This window comes from Rattus rattus, chromosome 7, assembly GCF_011064425.1.
Source record: "Rattus rattus isolate New Zealand chromosome 7, Rrattus_CSIRO_v1, whole genome shotgun sequence".
NCBI lineage: Eukaryota > Metazoa > Chordata > Mammalia > Rodentia > Muridae > Rattus > Rattus rattus.
The window spans coordinates 47,566,280-47,585,359 of NC_046160.1; the positions used below are offsets into that span (position 1 = coordinate 47,566,280).

General features: G+C 39.6%; 1 protein-coding gene across 1 annotated transcript in view; it reads right to left on the bottom strand.

The window, feature by feature from the left end:
- Positions 1-19,080, bottom strand: part of Hdac9 (histone deacetylase 9) — a 756,932-nt gene that overhangs the window by 186,857 nt on the left and 550,995 nt on the right. The window contains exon 17 of the mRNA XM_032907647.1: positions 2,543-2,650. Within this exon, the coding sequence (XP_032763538.1) occupies positions 2,543-2,650 (108 nt within the window). The remainder of the gene's footprint in view (positions 1-2,542; positions 2,651-19,080) is intronic.

A 19,080-nucleotide genomic window follows, 5' to 3' on the forward strand; every position in this document is an offset into this window, starting at 1 on the left:
GAGAACTGAGTACAGTCAGAAAATAACAACAACAAAAAATTGGGCTTTTAATTCTTTATTTCCCTTTTGTCATTCATTACCATGGTATTATTTAACAGTGTGCTTAAATAAGCCTCCCCATTTTCTCCTGGGATCAGAATACAGTGAACCCACAGACCATGAACACAATGCCCTTAACCTTCAGGCTCAGTAGTTTGGACGCTGGCACTTGTGACAGGTAAGTAGAGAAAACTTCTGGTTCACTAGGGATCCACAAATATGACATTAACTTAGGTTTTTTTAATCTTCTACTGTGTCTACAAGTCATTTTTGGTTTCCACTTTTCCAATGTGATTTCCTAGTCCCCAAATCAGCAATTATCAGGGGTTCATTCATGCCTGTCAATATGGAATGGGTTCCTATTATGGTCCTGTCTATCTTGGATTTTCTTTCTTTTCGTTGTTCTTGAAATCAGAAAGTTAACTAACTCCGAAATTGGTAACGTGAACTTACATTTGGAAGAGGTGCTTGTTTTGTATGTGAAGATGCATAGTCGAGACTCAAACCTGATCTCCTCATCTGCAAACCGCTCAGTGTCAGCACTGTGGACAACTTGTGACCTCTTCAGAACTGCTTAGTAGCAGGTCAGGAAAGAAAGCCCAGAGAAGCTATGAAATGTTCCACAAAAGGTTCAGGAATGAGATAAGGAACCCGGGCCGACAGAGTCTTTTTCAACATCCTTTATATTTTTTTTCTAAAACCATGCCTACTGCCTGTTTAACAAGGAGGAGAAACGGCATCTGTAGGAATTCTTGCTCTTAACATAAATAAAGCCATGTTAGTACAGCTGGTGGTCAGTATGTCCGTAGTACAGTGTGTTGACACTCCGTTTGTAACTGGCCATTTGAAGTGACTACCTGCTAAAAATGGAATTATTAGTTTCATTTTTCTTCACGCCTAAATTTGTGAGTTCGGCGCAGCGGGGGGCGGGGGATAGTCAAGGTTTTCTTGAATGTGTGAATTCTAATTAAGAAACCTTCTAAATTATCAATTAAAATTTCTAAAGCTGGAAGCAATTAGGAATTGTGAATACTAATATAAAAAATCTTTTGTCATCAAATGTAGGTATGACTCCAACACAATTACAAATTGCAAATGTAGTCAGGCTATTGCTGGCCACTTGAATCCTTTCAAGAACAAGATCCTTAGATATTCTTTGAACATGTCAACTTCTCCTAATACATGACATCACTCAAATAAGAATAATTACCCCCAAGGCATTACAGGGGACAGCAAAGCCTATCCAGAAAGCTGACTCTTTCTGACCTTTTCACTTATCTTTTGCAAAGATAAAGTCTAAAAATGAACTGCTACATTCATTAATGGCCTCATTAATCCCCCCGATGAGCAGTTAATGTCCAGACGCTAAATCTTGTCAAATGCACACAGACATGTCTTTAAAAACAACAACAATCCTACAATCTACCTCAGTTAAAACATATTTCTATAAATTATATAAGCCCCGGGCACCACATTTTATGATGCTACCCTACATTTAAAATCACAAGATTCAGGCATAAATTGAATAAAAATTCATTTAATGTGAAGAAAAATAATCTTATTATTCTATCTTAGATTTATGATACACACGGTAATATCATATGTTGCTGGTAATAATAGAGTTCCCTCAAGCCTCACAATTGCTAAAAATACCAGATCAATCACCATTCCAGATCACATTATGAAGTGTGTGAACTAGTGCATTAAAAAACTGTGTTAGCACCAACAAAGTTTATTGGGGTAGCTACATTCAAGACACACATGGCGGACCTTTAAATAGCACCGTTAAAATACCAAATAAAATGTCAATGTCTGTCAGGTCTCTGGCTTTTATAAATTGTTTAGACTGGAAACGTTGGGGTTTGGACATTGTTCTTTCATACGGTGTAGAAAAGAAGAGACCATAAAAGAAAAGAACAATAAAGCATAGCTCATTTTTGAAGTTCTTTCATGGAAAAACATACTCTGGATCATTACTCCCCTAATCAACAATTTCCTCCTTCCTCTCAGTCCTTCCGTTGTCGTCTGGTATTTGACTTTCTCCCCCTCCTCTCTCTGGGTGGTATTCTGAACTTATATATACTACTCAGTAACCAGAGTTTTTAAGTGACTTCAAAAGAGACCGTAAGGATTGCATGACAGTTGTTACGCACTCACGCAGGCACGCAGGCACGCACGCACGCACGCACGCACGCACAGAGAACATGGTATTTTTAATACGGACAAAGTTTTGCTCACCATTTCTATGGTCTTACAAATACACCAGTATGATCTGAATACAGAGCAGTCAGGAGAGAAGGAAGGCTCTCCAAGCAGGCCAGTCGCCAACCATTTACAGAGGACTTCTGCTCACACCTCAATGGCCATCTTCTTGCCCTTCTCTCCCAGTCTTCTTCCCTGTATTACGCGCCCGCCCCCCAACCCCAGCCATTTCCCAAACAACAACATCTCTGTTTCAGCAGCTTCTCTAGATTTCCCACACTTAATGCAACCCAGACCTCACCTTCAGCTCTCCTGAGGCCACTTTGGAAGCCAGCTCAATGACACAGCCAACAGCCATGCGTGCAGCACCGGACGAGTGCAGCTCATTCCAAATGGTGTCACTGTCCACCTGAGCAAACAGTCAGCAGGGTCCAAAGAAGGAGAGAAAAGGAAAAGAGAAGAGAAGGGTGAGAAGGGGTGGGGGAGGGTAGAGAAAGAAAAAGCAAATCTGTGAGGAAGGGCTGGCAGGGTAACAGCCTACGTATAATAACATTAGTCTTCCGTCCTGGCCAGCTGAGAAGGCCTTCTGGACATGGCTTTGCTTATACCTTTTCTCTGCACTGAGTTCTCCAATGGAAACACATTCCTGCCATGCCTCACTGCCATTCCCTGTTTAGATTTCTCACTACAAATAGCATTACATAGGCCAGATCTGGCTTAGGTACAGGCCTGCCAGAAACCAGGCACTGGCCGTAGGTAGAGCAAAAACCAAGAGCACTTAGTTATACATAAAAATCGGATTTGCAAGTGCTGGGGGGAGAAAAAAACTGTTCTGACTGCAGGTTTATCGGGAGCCAAAGACAAGTTTTAAGCAGGTAGCAGTAGCTGGCCTCGGGTAGAAAGTAGTAACCAGAGCTGAGCCCCAAGTGTGGAAGGGCTGTATAGATCTCACACTTAAGACATTAGCTAGAGTGAACTGTTAGAGGAATTTGGTCCCCAGCGGAGAGGCTTAATTCTTCCAGGATGGGTACTGTTTAGAGCCTAGTTTGAGTGCCCACTGGAGTTCTTAAAATGCACAGCTGCTTCTGTCCTAGAGCACCACTCTGGAAGCAGGCATGCCCTAGCACTCTTGAAGTGTCGTTGGTTCTTTCCCACACACACAGTAGGAACGTACATATTGAGAATACTAAATGTGCAGTCATAGTGGTTTTCATTGTAATATACGTTGCTTATTTTACGTATGAAGCATTTTAAAACACTGAAAAGTCAGCACCAAATGACGGGCAGCTCTGATCTCAGAGTGTGTGAGTCGCTGGAAATACTTGAGAAATGAGATTAAATGTTTGTGAACATAAATTTCGAGCCTTTGTAAGTGGGCCAAAGAGAGGATATCCTGTATAAAGTAAAGCTTTTGTTTTTCAAAACAAAATCGAGTAAGCTGAAGGGCTAGTCACATGAAAAACTGAAATAAAAAAATAAGGCATATTTACAAAGCACTTATAAATTTCCTGAGTAATGTCACTTTTTTATTTTCTTCTCATGGAATCATTATTTGACTTAAATAAATGCAATTTATCAACAATACAGCCCAAACCATAATCATATTGTTCTCAAGGAGTATTAGACACACAGGTATCCAATAGGTGATTGGGGTTCTGGCCTCTATCCAAATAGCTGTGTCTCCAAGCTGTCAACGAGGAATTAAAAAAAAATGAGAACTATAGAACCACGCAGATAGACAAATGCACACACAGGAAACAAGGTCATCTAAACTGGATGGTTGTAGAGAGAGAAGCTTTTAGAGCCAATCTGTGAGGGGAGACACCCTGGTCTTATTTATTAAATGTGGGTTACACTAGTTAATCTCTGTGCCCCAGCTTCCTTACCCATGAAACCATCTTGGGCAGCATCTGATCGCTCAGAGGTTAAGAGCACACACTGTCCTTCCAGAAGTTCTGAGTTTGGTTCCTGGTAACCACTTGGCATGCACTCACACAAGTGCACAAAGCTGTTGTAGGAGGCTTTCGAAGAACCCTGCACTGTCTAAAAGCATTCAGCTGGGTTTGGAGTCAACCTTTTAGTTACAGCAGCAACATCTGCTCAAGAGTCAAGACCCTGCCTGATGAATGAATGCACTCGCTGACCCTCTTAAAGGAAAGCAGCATCTTCTGCTGAGACTACATAAGCAGGGAGGTGAGATCCATGAGGCTATGGTCTCAGCACTGTATGTTGAAAAATAAATCTTAGGATTGACTTTGTGTTATAAAGTTTAAATTCAGTTTTTATATCACTACACACCTTCTGGTGTCATAGCAAAGACTAGATGAATGAAATTTTTGAATTGAGAAGATATACAAAGACGTCTCACTAAATTTAAAAGGGCCAATGTGGTAACTGAAGTATCACATAGATTCTAAGCACCTAAGTAAGTCCAGCGAGAGAGTTAAGAAACTGAGGCAGAGAGAGAGCCACTCTGGTGGACACTTTAGCTACTTAGCAAGATCTCAATGGGATTATTAACACATTCAAGGCAGATCCTTAAAAAGAAAATCTCTATATCTTAAAAATGTGTTTGATGAATTTTCTTTCCACGCACATGAACTTCTTCATTCATCCACCAACTCACTTACTGAATATGCCTTTGTGCATGTGAATGTGTGGTATGTGCGTATGTGTGCACTGTGTGTATGTATTAGGGGTCACAAGTATGGAAGTCAAAAGGGAGACTAGGATTAATATTGAGAAAATATAGAGAGACAGACATTCCGAAAAGCATTGGTGCCAATAAGCCTATAAATTAAAAGTTTATGGTAAAGGAGATCTTTTTCCTAATTTTCTAATATATATAAAAATTATGTTTGTTTGTCCCATATTATGTTAACAGGATCTGTTCCCTACTTCCCTAGATGATCATGCAAGAATGGACTCTTGGGGAGGGGGATGGGATGGGGGTTTGTGGAGGTGAAACCAGGAAGGGGGGATATCATTTGAAATGTAAATGAATAAAATGATTTAAAAAAAGAATGGACTCTTGCCACCTATGACTCTCTGACACCCAGCTCATGTCTTGGGTTGCCTATGGGAAATCATGGGAGGAAGAAAGACTTAACAGCTGTCCCTCTGGTCCTGAGAGATGAGGCACAGGCAGGCGAAGGGTACAATGGAGAGCGTAAAGTAGGGAACAACTCGGGAACAAATACATGTTCCAGGTAAGTTCAGAAAGTGGTTATAGGAAAAGATTCTGCGTTCACACTTGGACATTTGCAGTGATTCCTATACTGAACTTTGGGTACCCATTGATGAGAAGCCTGTGGAGTGAGGTCAGAAGTCAGCCAAGGGTCACACTGATGCATTTCTAAGGTGAGCTTCCTATATGGTGGGAATGGAAGCTCCAATGCACAGGATCAACTAAGGTAGTGCTGTGACAGAGTCTATGGAGTACACAAAGTACAACGTGCACCAAGTGGAGTCCATGAGGGCAACTCAGGGGAGCCTTCTATGAAGTGAGGTAAGGTTGCTAAGGCCCAGTAGCCTCTGCCAGACTTCCTGATACTCAGGTAATCAGAATTCAGATGCTAGTCACCAGGGACCTCAGCTTCAGATTCATAAGACCAGAAACAATCATGTTGCTGGGGAAACCTGAGTGTACAGAGAACAGCGTGAGGATGCAAGGACCCCTTCAGGTCTCCAGTCTCTTCAGGCATCTCTAGAGAAAAGAACCCAAGAGACTGAGCTATTGCTTTAACAGGCTTAAACAGACCCTAGGAGAAGGGCTTAAAATGAGAAGGGGTTGGGGTATTATTACTGGGGAAGATCAGTGTAACTGGGGGGAACAAGGAGAAGTGTCCACTTGGCACTGCTGAGAGGGTGTACACAATTCTCTGTCTTGTTTTCCTTTTTGTTTTTTGTTTATTTCTTTTGAGGCATGGTCTCACTACCTGTGTCAGGCTGGCCTGGACATCATGATTCAGCTGCTTCAGCCTCTTAAGTATAAGGTTGGAGGTGTTGACCACGATTACTAGCTTTAGCTGTGTGATCTTATTATCATCGTCTGTGTCATTTTTGCATCATTGTGTACTGATGGACACGCTCAGCAGGTGTGCTAACCCTAAGCCACATCCTCATCTATCTTGTTACTCAGCTGGATCCCGGGGGAATTTATCTACCCAGGTTCTGAACAGAGCCTCTGAAGGCTGCTCTACAAACACAGGCCAGTGGGGTAGAATTGTGTATTGTGGTGAAAGTCACAAAGGCATGCATACGTGTGGATATCAGAGGACACTCTGTCACTGCGGTTGGTTCCTTCCTTCCACCATGGGAGTTCTGGTCAAATTCATATCATAGGTTTGTCAAAACTTAGCTACTAAGTTGTCATGATAGCTCTCTATTACTATTCCTCCAGTAAGAACTTTCTTTTTGAAATTGAAAATAGATTTTCCCATACAATATATTCTTATTATAGTTTCCCCTCCCCTAATTCCTCGAAGTTCCTCCCCACTTCTCCACCCACCCACCCACCCACCCATCCAAATTTATACTTTTGTTGTATCTCTATCTTTAGAAAACAATAAATCAACAAACAAATCAGTGTAGGACAAAACAAACAGGGAGAGAAAAGACCCAACTAAAAAGCACAAGAAACTTCCTTTGAAGTATTTACCAAGCTTTCTTTTGTACGTCGATTTAGTAAACAGTGTATTTTCACCTTTGACATATTTCCTTGAGTCAGCTGTAATGTCAAGGTGTGGTCCAAAAATAAACTCATCCTTCCTAAACTGCTTTTGGCAGGGTATTTTATTACAGTGGTAGGAAAATCCAACTGAAAAAACATACAAAGATATTTGCTGAGAAAGGATAGAACTCTGCTCTTGAGTGAGAGTCCTTTGACCTTGAACTGAGAACAAGATTTAGTCATCTCTTGGGGGGGAAAGGGCACAGTATCCATCCTGAGATGTAACTATAAGGCTGAGAGAAAGAAGATTGTAAGGAAAACCATGGCTTAGTAGGTCAGAAGAATGTCCTTGGTGTTATGGTGACAGAAATACTTAAAAATTATAATGGACAAAATACTTACCCTTTCTAAGAAGAGAGGATGATGTAGAGAATGCTGGTATGAGTTTTTTAAGTGCACCATAAACAGACAGAGAGGCCTACCCTTTCTACATCTCTATGGGCCACAAAGCTAACATCACCGCTCATCAGCAGTGGTAAGGCAATAAAGGAAAAGAGAAGTAGCAGGAGAGTGATGGGAAGTTCTGCATTCGACCCAGTGTGCATGATTCACATCAGAAAAGAACTAAACAACTGCTAAACAACTATTTAAGAAACAGCCACAAGCCAGGCCTGATGGCCCTCACCTTAAATCTCTGCCCTTGAGAAGATAGGAGGACTGGTGTAAGTTCAAGGCTGCCAGGGAAAACTGAGCCTCAAAAATAGGGTGGTGGTGGAACTCAACTGTTAAGAGCACTGGCTGTTCTTCCAGAGAACCTGAATTCAATTCCCAGCATCTAAATAGCAGCTCAAAGTGTTTGAAACTCTAGTCACAGGGGTTCTAATGTCCTTTTCTAAACTCCATGCAGCAGAGTACCAAGCAAGTGCATATAAAGGCAAAGTATCCACATATTTAATATAATGTAATTTAATGTAGTATAAATGATACATAATAAAAATATGAAGTGAGCCTCAAAGATATAAAAGGCAGAAATAAATAAAAATACATACACATGCATACATACATACATACATACATACATACATACATACATACATACATATATAAGCAAACAACCCCAGACACTTCCTAATACTACCCATATCTGAAAGAGTAACGTGTCCCACTCTCTGCCTGCAGGTTAAGAAAACGTGTGCTGTGAGGTTGTAGAACTACAGTAAACCTCCCGATCGAGCTGGGAGAGGTAACAAAGCTCGTTCACTCAGTCAAAGCGGGACAGCGTTGAGCAAACACATAATGGTAAGCTAGTATGGAGTGTTTATATTTCCAGCAGTGTTTTTACATCGTCCTCCCCTGAAGCTCTTTGGTTCCTGTTATTTTGAAAGTAGAGATGGCACTAGTCCTGGTGGTTTTCAGCTAACAGCTACTGAGAACGTACTATGGTCTTTGAAGTACAGAACGCTTCTACTATTTCAGCTTCTAAGTTTTCCAGCCACCACGGATGCAAGTACTATTCCTGAGCAGATTCGTAAACAAAGTACAGAGAGGTGATTCCACTACTAAAACTGCAGTGGGGACACAGGACACTGGATTGCTTAACTATATCGATTATTCTGATGGCAAAAATTAAGACATGAATTATTAAAGCAGATCCTGACCATATTTGCAGAATCTAAAAAATTCCCTAACCTACTATATCCTGTAATATCCATGTGAGTATTTCAAGCTTAAAATAATTGAACTTTACACTGCCAAGATTACTAAAATATTTTTTAAATAATCATGTATTCTTGGCCATTTGAACCTGGCATATTTTGGTGTTTCCTGTGTTGTTTGTTGACTTTATTTATTTACTTATTTATTTACCTTTGTCAACATATATAGCTTTTAGAAATAAAATCAGCAAGGGTGATTTTATGTCTGAGGGGCATTTCTGCTACTGGATTCTGAGGGGAAGAAGGTGAGGAGGATGTGGAATATCCAAACAGCCACAGGACACTTCTGATAGCAAAGTAATGTGTGTGCACTACCCGAGGCTCTTGAAATAATTGGGAAAGTAATGTCTGGAAGAATTCTTATTGTGTTTGTGTATATGCAAGAATTCTAAATGGAATCACCAAAGATCAGGGGAGACAAAGCCTCAAGTAGACATCTTTCTTCGCCAAATGAAACATTCAGTGTCAGGAAGTGGATTGAATCTACTCAAACCGTTGGCAAAAACGGTCCCATAAGCAACCCAGCTATTGCCAGGGCTACCCATTCTTCTCTACAAGCTGATGGCAAAGCAAGCCTTATTTCTAAAGACATTACCTATATAACTCATGAAATACAGAGAGGTCAAGCCGAGTCTTACATAGATCCTTCACCTCTACTTACTAGGGTTCATGATACTGGAAGGTTCTCTGCACACTACCAGAGGAAAAAAGTAAGTACCAACCCAGCTACAAACCTTTAAATCTACAGGAGTGACCTGCTTGAAAGATACACTGGTGCAGTGGTGGCCCAAAGTTTGTGGAAGTAACCAACCAATGTGTGGTTTGACTTAAGGCTCACTCTGTGAGATGGAAAATCAAACCCAACACTTGGCCAATTGAGTGGCCAGGAACCTGGGTCTAGATAGGCCAGAGACCAAGGGGAAAACAAATGCTACTGTTCTGCTTAAGAACTATAGCAATGAAATGAATCCCAAGGGCACTGCTATTCTCATAGATCACTGCCTTCCTCAGCCATCACCAGAGAAGCTTCCTCTTGCACAGAGACCACAACTAGACAATGTGTAGAGACCTTGGAACACTCAGCCCTAAAAGGGATGTCTCCATCCTATCCCTCAGGGCTCAAGGAACTCTAAGGAAGAGGAGGCAGAAGGAGAACAAGAACCAGAGGAAACAGAGGACACTAAGGAATCACAGCTTTCTACACACAGCAGGCCTGGTGTACATATGAACTCACAGAGACCGGACCAGATTGCACAGGGCCCGCATGGGTATGCACCAGATGGGGCTCTAGAGCTGAATGCAGAAACAGACACACACTATAGCTCCAATCCCTAGCCTAACCCAGAAGTTATCTTCAGTTGACATCTACTTGAGGAGTCTCACTGGGTAGACAAACCGTACTCGGGGAAGGCCACATGCCCCACAGTAGACGGCTTACACAAAATGAATCCAGTGGTAGTTTTGGGGATTTCATGTCTCATAATGTTTTCTCTGGGCTTTTTTTCTTTTTCTTGCCTTTTTTTAACCTTACAGGTTGTTTTGCTTATGTATTATAGTCTCATTTTTTTGTAGGGCTTTTTTGGGGGGCATGATTTCTGTATGAACAACTGGATGTGTTTCCGCATCTGTGTGTGTTTCTTATGCTTTTTAGTTGCCTCTTTTCTCCCCCTGTTTCTTTTGTCCTACACTGATTTGTTTGTTGATTTATTGTTTTCTAAACATAGAGATACAACAAAAGTATAAATTTGGGTGGGTGGGTGGGGAAGTGGGGAGGAACTGGGAGGAATTAGGGGAGGGGAAACTATAATAAGAATATATTGTATGGGAAAAATCTACTTTCAATTTCAAAAAGAAAGTTCTTACTGGAGGAAAAGTAATAGAGAGCTATCATGACAACTTAGTAGCTAAGTTTTGACAAAATTATGATATGAATTTGACCACCAAAACTCCCATGGTGGAAGGAAGGAACCAATAGCAATGACAGATTGTCCTCTGATATCCACATGTATGCATGCCTGTGTGTCCACCCCCAGCCCCCACACAGCACAACAAATAAGGAAATACATGTAATAAAAAAAATTAAAGAGTCACCAGCTCCAAAGTGTCAGTACACCTGAGCTCGAGGAAATCTTCCCTGGCGCACGGAGACTTACGAACATGGCTGCTGCCTTCCCCAAAGTGGCATCTAGAAACATCACATTCAAGATTATCTTCTTCCTCTAGTAACAGTGGTCACTGCGACAGTATGTGCTTTATACACTAAGCTCCTGCCGTGATCATAGCATTCTCACTTTGTTAACAAGCTCCACTCCTACCACCTAAAATTCAATGCTGACAGCAACTCTACCCATTCAGTAATCAGCTGAGGGCTATGTCTCTTACGCCTCCCATCTGACGCCCCTTTCAGCCTCCTCTCTTAAGGTAGGGATGCCAAACACATGGCACTAATTCCATCTGTTCCTGTCCAGTGCCTTTCCTCTCCATCTCTCAGCAGGGAACCTAGATTCTGGTCGCCAACTCTACTTATCTCTCCCATTCTGGGGTGCCTCCTCTCTAAAGAAGGAGCACTACATCCAAACTAGCAACTCCGCCCATTCCCCCTACCTGTCTGGAGGCCAGTTGCCTGGCACCTGTCTTGCACTCCTCTCCCTCTTCCTGTCTCTTCTTGTCAGTTAGGGATTTTGGCTGCCCATGCTCTACCTCATGAATCCCACTCATTGTCTGAGGAAAAAAATCCTAAACGTTTACCTTTCTCCAGTCTCCTGAAGATTGCCTTCATGAATCTTTTAACTCTATAGAAGGTTAGACCCTGGGCTTAAAAGTCACATTTAGCTTAGGCTGAGGTAGGACTACTGATAATGCCATTAAAACACCAGCACTGAGGTGTCCAAAAACTGAACCAAAGCCAAACATTTCCAGTCCACTACCTGACAAGTTGTGGTAATATTTATCAGAGCTTCAGACATCTACTCAAAGGAGAGACAAGATTTACATGCCAAGAAACACTGCCAATAACATAGCTTCAACATGTCTAGGAACAATCCCAATCCCAACCCGAATAACCAAAGCAAAAAGTCTCTACCAATAATTAGTGCTCCTACAGCAATGTTTCCTGAGGAAATAGCAGGAACAAACATGGTCAAGGACTTTAAAGATGTAATGAATAAGCTCTGAAGTGAAAACTGTGAACAAGTAAACAATTGAATGAGATAAAAAAAAACAATTCAAGATAAGAAAACAGAATTTATGCACAGAGAGGCTATCTGAAAAAAAAGTCAAAATGAAATATTACTTCAAGTGAAAAATTTAGGAATTCCATACAATTCAGAGAAAAACCTTAAAAATAGATGAAATGGAACAGAGATTATGTTCTAAAGATGAGCCTGAAGAACTGGGTCAATCAAACCCCACCCCCTATGCGCAGACACTAATCCAAGGAGGGAACACGCAGGGACTGTTACACCACACGAAGACAAAACCCTCAGACAATAAATATAGAAGAAGGGGAAGAGAAGGGGGAGAAGGAGAGAGAGGAGGAGGAAGAGAAGAGGAGTGGAGGAGAAGGATCAAGTTGAATGAAAAAAAAAAAACTAAAGTAAAAAAATCTATTTAAAACAACAGCAAAATGGAAAAGCATCCCCAATCTAGTAAAAGAGACAATCAAGTGTCAGAAATCATACAGAACACCAAAAGACAAGACCGGAAATAAAACATCTTAAGTTGTATAACAATCAAAACACTAAATCATGGAACCAAGAAAGGACATTGAAAGCTGTGAAAGAATGAGTCATGTGAAATAGAAAACCCATCACAATAACAGCTGTATTTTCTTTTTCATATTTAAATCTTTTTATTGATTCTCTATGAGTTTCACATCATGGACCCCAATCCCACTCTTCTCCTCATCTCTTATTATCTACCCTCTAGCCTTGTAATCTCTCCACAAAAACAAACCAAAAAACCAAAAAACAAACAAACAAACAAAAAAACAATGACAACAACAAATAAAGTATAAAAACACATTGTTGTGGAAACTGCACTTGTCACAGTGTATCACACAGTGTACCCTTCTATCCACATATCTTTACTTGCAAATGTTTATTGTAATGAGTCATTGGTCTGATTTGAGGCCTCTGGCTTCTGCTACACTATCAATACCAGATCCTACCAGAACTCTTCTTGGATATTCTGTTGTTGCCTTGTGTCATGGAGATCCTCTGGATCTGCAGGAGAAGCCTTTTCATACTCCAGCAGTCCATAGATGAGGTAGATGTTGGGGTGACCAATTCAAAGCCCTGAATCTATGCCTGGATGGTAGCTGAGTTGGTAAGCCCACCGGCTCTCCCACGCCCACACCATCAAGACGAGCTTTCCAGCACTGACCCAGCTAACTTACCCAGTGCTACAGCCACCAAGGGGCAAGATCATCTCCCCTGCTCTCATTCCCTGAGGCTGGCTCACCTATCCCCATTCCACCAGAGCCTGCTCTATTGTGATTGATGCCCACTAAGGTGCAGGGACCTCTTCCAGATGTTGCAGCCAGGGAGTGGTGGGGTCAGCTCTACAGATCTTGAATGTCAACATGGTCCCAGGCAGGCAGCCCAGACCAGGGACTACACATGGCCATTAGTTGTAACATGAGCCATAGATGTGGACACAGAACCATGCTACTGCATGGTCACAGACACAGAGGACCCTGAAGTCGGTAAAACAGGTTAAGCATACCTAAGAAGGTACAAGAAAGAATGAAACAATTTCAAAACATTAAATTAAAATACGTATAATAAATATTGCAAAGCAATAAAATAACAATGTACATTGCTTAATAATAAATCTTAATATTAATGGTCTAGACTCCTCACTAAAGAGAAAGAGATAAATTACGTTGATTGGAAAACAGGATCCAGCTGCCTACGACCTTAATGAAACGCGACAATGATAGGCATAGCAATTTACTCTAAAAGGATGGGAAGGAATATTTCAAACAAATGGACCTACTGTAGAAATCTCTCTGTAATTAGCATTCTGATACTAATGAGAGTAGAGGAGAGATCTATTCGCTGGTAGACAGATAGTGCCTGGAAAACTTTGGTCTCAAGTCCAGTTTGCATTCTCACTTATTCTCCAAAAGCACAAGGTGGAAATAACAAACAAGCAAGGGACATATTCCAGAAGCATATGTTGGTGGTTAGCTTGGGGGCTTTTGCTTTTCAAACACACATGTTACAGTTGACAGGTGCAAGCTTTTATGGTAAGGTTGCTAAGGGCAAGATCTTATTGTATTTCAGTTCTTTCTCCAGGTCATTCTGTTCCAGGTAGCAAGGTAGAAATCATGCTTAGTGAAAAGCAATAGAAGCAGCCCTTTAAGTAAATCACTACACGAATCAATAAGCCAATATTTATTAGTTGTGTGTGTGTATGTGTGTGTGTGTTGTTTTTTAACCATACTTTACCTTATACCTAAGAAACAACCAGGCATATCTATCCTAAATTCTGACAAACTTCCAACAAAACTAACCAGAAGAGTTAAGAAATACTTAATTTCCTCTGAAGGAAAAACCCATCTACAAGATATCACAACCCTAAACACATATGCATTAAACAAAGAGCACATGATTTCATAAAAGAAATACTATTATATTTAAAATAACAGACAAACCCTAACATAGTGAGAGTGGGTGATTTCAATACCCCAATCTTACCAATAGATATGTCATCTGGGAATAAAACTAAATAGAGAAACTCTGGAGTTACATGACATCATAAATAGAATAAATTTCTATTCTACCAAAACATTAAAGAATACGCATACGTGTCAGAAGCCCAGGGAACTTTCCCCAAATAGATTACATATTAGATTGAGCACAAAACAAGGCTCAATATAGACAAGTTGAAATCATATCGTGCATTCTATCTAACCACCAAGGAATAAAGATGTTATCAATAACAGTAAAGATGAGAGAAATTACAAAAACTCAGCAAAGCTGAACAGTGCACTACTGAGTCAAAACTGGGTAAATGAACAAATCAAGAAGGAAAATTTAAAATCCATAGGATTTAACTTAAATGAAACACAACATAGGAACAGAAAATGAAAACACAAATCTTATGGGACACCGTGAAGGAAGTCCTAAGAGGAAAGGTTATAGCACTATGTGCCAACATAAAATATTATAACGGATCTCAAATGATTGACTTAATGATACACATGAAGGTCTTAGGAAAAACAAGAAAACCAACGACACAAAAAAGTACCTAGGAGAAAAATTAAAATTGGGGTTGAAATTAATAAAATAGAAATGAAATATAGTACAAAGAACCAATGAAACAAAGAATTGGTTATTTGTAAGGATCAACAAGATTGACAAATCTTGGGTCAAATTTACTGAATGAAAGAGGATTCAAGTTAATAAGAGATGAAAGGGAGCAATTATAAAAGACATTGAAGAAACTCAAAGAATCAAAAAACATACCTTAAAAAGGAAACTAATATATATATATATATATATATATATATATACACACACACACACACACACACACACACACACACACACACACACACACTAGAAAAAAGCCTTTGGCAAAATCCAATATCCATTCATACATTGTAAGTGTCCCAGAGAGGCTAGAAATGCATGAGGATTATTTCAACACACAAAAAACTGGTGATATATTGGAAGCTCCCAGGCAATATCATCCTAAATAAAGAAAAACCTGAAGGTATTCCTGCTAAAATCGTGAAAAAGACAAGGATGCCCATGTTCCTCCTCATGTTCAACTTGAAATTTGACCCAAATCATAAGATATAAAGTCATACAAATAAGAAAGGAAGAAATAAACTATTTTTATTTCCTGATAATATGATTGTATTCATAAATGATCCTAAAGACTGAACCAGAAAATTTCTACACCTGACTAACACATTCAGCAAAGTATGATTATACAAAACTAATGTACAAACATAGGTGGTCTTTTTACATACAAATGGCAAATACCTAGAAAAAATTCAAGGAAATAATATCATTCAAAAGAGCCTCAAAAATATCTTCAATAACTGAAAGTAAAATATTTTTACAATGAAAACTCTTAAGGCACAAAAATGGAAGGAAGAAAGGATGGAGCTGAAGGAGATAGCAGAAGACAGAAAGAACTCATGCTCAGAATTTGGCAAGATGAAGTTTGTGAAAATGGCAACCCTGCTGAACTCAATCTACACTCAATGCAATCTCTATCAAAATTCCAATGCAATTATTTCCAGAAATTGAAAAATAAATCTTAAATTTTATAGGAGAATACAAAAGACCCAGAATGGCTAAACAACCCTCAAAAACAGCAACAGAAACAACAACAAAAATGCTGAAGGTGTTGGATTATACTTTGGAGATACAGCAATATGAACAGTATGGCACCAACATAAAAATAGAAAAAAATCCATGGAATCAAATTGATGATCCACATGTAAATCCACATCCCTATAGCCCATCTACGTTTTGATAAAGTGACCAACAATATGCAAACATGAAAAGATATTATCTTCAACAAATGGTGCTGGCTAAACTAGATAGCATCATTAGAAGACTGAAATGTGATCTTTAGCTTTAGCCCTGTACAAAACTCAATTCCAAATGGATCAAGGAATGGATACCCTGAACCTCCATTTGAAATCCTTGGTACAGGAAAGTACTTTCTGAACAGGACCGCAGGACCTCAATAGTGCAGACATTAAGACCTAAAAGAAATTTGACTTCTTAAAAAAATAAATGTTTTTATATAGCAAGATACACCATCACTTGAGAGAAGAAGCACCTCACACAATTTGAAATAGATTTTACCAGTTAAACATATGACAGAGGATTAATATCTAGAATATAAAATGACCTCAAAAAATAAAAATCAAGAAAGCAAACAATTCAATTACATATGGGGCATAGAACGAAACATTCCTTAAAAGGTGAAACACAAGCTAGACAGTAGTGATACATATCTCTGATCTAAGCACTTAGGTGGCAGAGGTAGGCAGATTTGAATTAGAGGCCAGTCTGGTCTACAGAGTGAGTTTTGGGATAGCCAGATCTATACAGAGAAACCCTGTATCAAAAACAAACAAACAAACAACAAAAAGAAATGCAAATGACCAAGGAATATTTTTTAAGTTTATAACATCCTTAGACGTCAAGGAAATGCTAATTAAAACTAGCATTTGACACTTCATCTTTCATTATTTAGAATGGTTAAGATTAAAACAGCAACAACAGCAAAACCCAAAACACTCCCCACTCCCCACCCAAAAAACAATGTCACATATTTACTGTTGGTAGGAGATGAAACTGTTGCAGTCATTAGGGAAATCCATGTGGAACTTCCTCAAGAAGCTAGACGTATACTTGATCCATCTCTCATATAATCAAAGGCCCCAAAAGCCTAAGTGATTTATTCTTGTTCATGTCTGTTGTATTCACAGTAGCCAGGAAATATAAGAAGCCTAGATATTTAACTGACGGTTGGATAATAAATGTGTGGTATATTCATACAATGGAATATCATGTAGCTATTATGAAAATGAAGTTATGGAATTCCCAGATAAGTGGGTAGATCTGGAATCAATACTTCTGGTTAGGTAACCCAGACTCAGAAAGATAGTCATCAAGTATTCTCTCATTTGTGGATGTTAGCTTTGAATCTTCAGATTTGCATGTTTCATTTACAATGGCCTTAGAGGCCAGGACATTACTAGAAGACCATGGGGAGGGGCTTTCAGAGGAGAGGAGATTGAACTCACTGGAATCATGGTTAGTAATGCATGATTATAAAGAAGAAAAGAGAAGGAAGACTGAAGATGAATGGTTGGCCAGAGAGTTCCCCACAGAAAAGGCAAAACTACATTCAACCTTTCTGATTGCTTTTTAAACACTGGCTTCTCACCATGACTTTTATTTGGAATACAACTGTGATGGCTGGTCTGGCTCGTAAACTTGCCATTCCTGAGAAATGTCTGCATGACCCGTGATGTGACCATGTCTATTCAGGGTTTTCTTGATTGCTTGTTGATGTAGGAGGGCCAACCCACTGTGGGCAGCACCATCCAACAAGATTTATCCAGAAAGTGCCTCACAGTCATTCCCATAGTTCAATTTGATGGTAGCAGTTCCTAGGTGACTCTATAGTTTGTGTTAAGTTCACAAAAATTTAACCCAGGATGAATGGGTATAATATTTAAAAGGCCAAAGTTTCCACTGGTTATTAAAATTCTATTGTGAATTAAGTCCATGAACTAGAATGATAAAATCATGAACGAATTCAAGATTTTTTAATGACATGAATTTTCCCCAGCACTTCTTATCTTTAAATGTTTGTAATTCACAAACCTTCTGGAAAAGCACTTAAGAATCCTGGGTTCTTTTCTTTGTCTTTTTTCTCCCACCATTCACTGTAATTTTGACAACATAAGAAGTGACAACAAAATTGACTTGTGACAGTAAGGGCACAAAACCACCAGAGCAAGTTGACTGTCAGATTTGTTAGCACTTTCTTTGCTGAGTAGGCAATGTATCACTCCCTTATATTGATGTGTTAGGGACATACACAACGCTAAGTGAATAACTTAGCATTCTTAAGAAATAACAAAACATAAGAAATAACAAAAATATAAACCTCTTATCTCAAAACATTTATTCAAATCTAGAATGGCCAAAATGTTATTTAGCCTGTGATGGTGTTCTTGGTTGGCTGAATAATATTGACATACTGGAGACAAACACAAAAGCTGCCTAGAGAGGCATCTATGTAAGTGGGTGAGTGGCCTAAGAATACCAGTGTTCAGATGACTACTATAGCCAAGCTGTGTGCAAATGTATCACTTACAAACATTTGAGGTGATGGTAAGTCATCTCAGATCTGAAGGCGTCTATGTTCTGTCTAAAAGGGCAGTGGATATTGACATCCGAATAATTTCTTTCTTAAGGTAAAGATAGCTCGTTATTTCATTAGTAGTCCTAGCTGTTACACTATCAGATGCAACATTGTAATCATTACTATTGATCAGGATTAACAGTTTGCAAGTTCCAGATCAAAGAACCTAGCTGTCAAACATCTGTGTCCTTTGTTTATATTCAGTTATTCATTGACCTATTTATATTGCAGTGCTAGGGTTAGAACCCAGAATATGTTCATTCTGGGCAAACCCTCTACCACCTAACCATTACCCCAACCATGGAATACTATAATTTTACAGAATATTTAACAGTTCTAAAGTGGAGAAGGCAAAACACAGCTCAGATGAACTACCGGGGTTGCTTCCTGTGTAGCCAAGATCAAAGCTTACCCAGGAAGACTCCCCAGGGTACAGCATTTGGGGAGCTGACCTCCAAGTTCAGTGTGTGTGCTCAAGATTTCAGCTTCTACCTCAGGCAGCCACTAGAGAACTATGCATTGAGTAGAAGAAAAAATAAT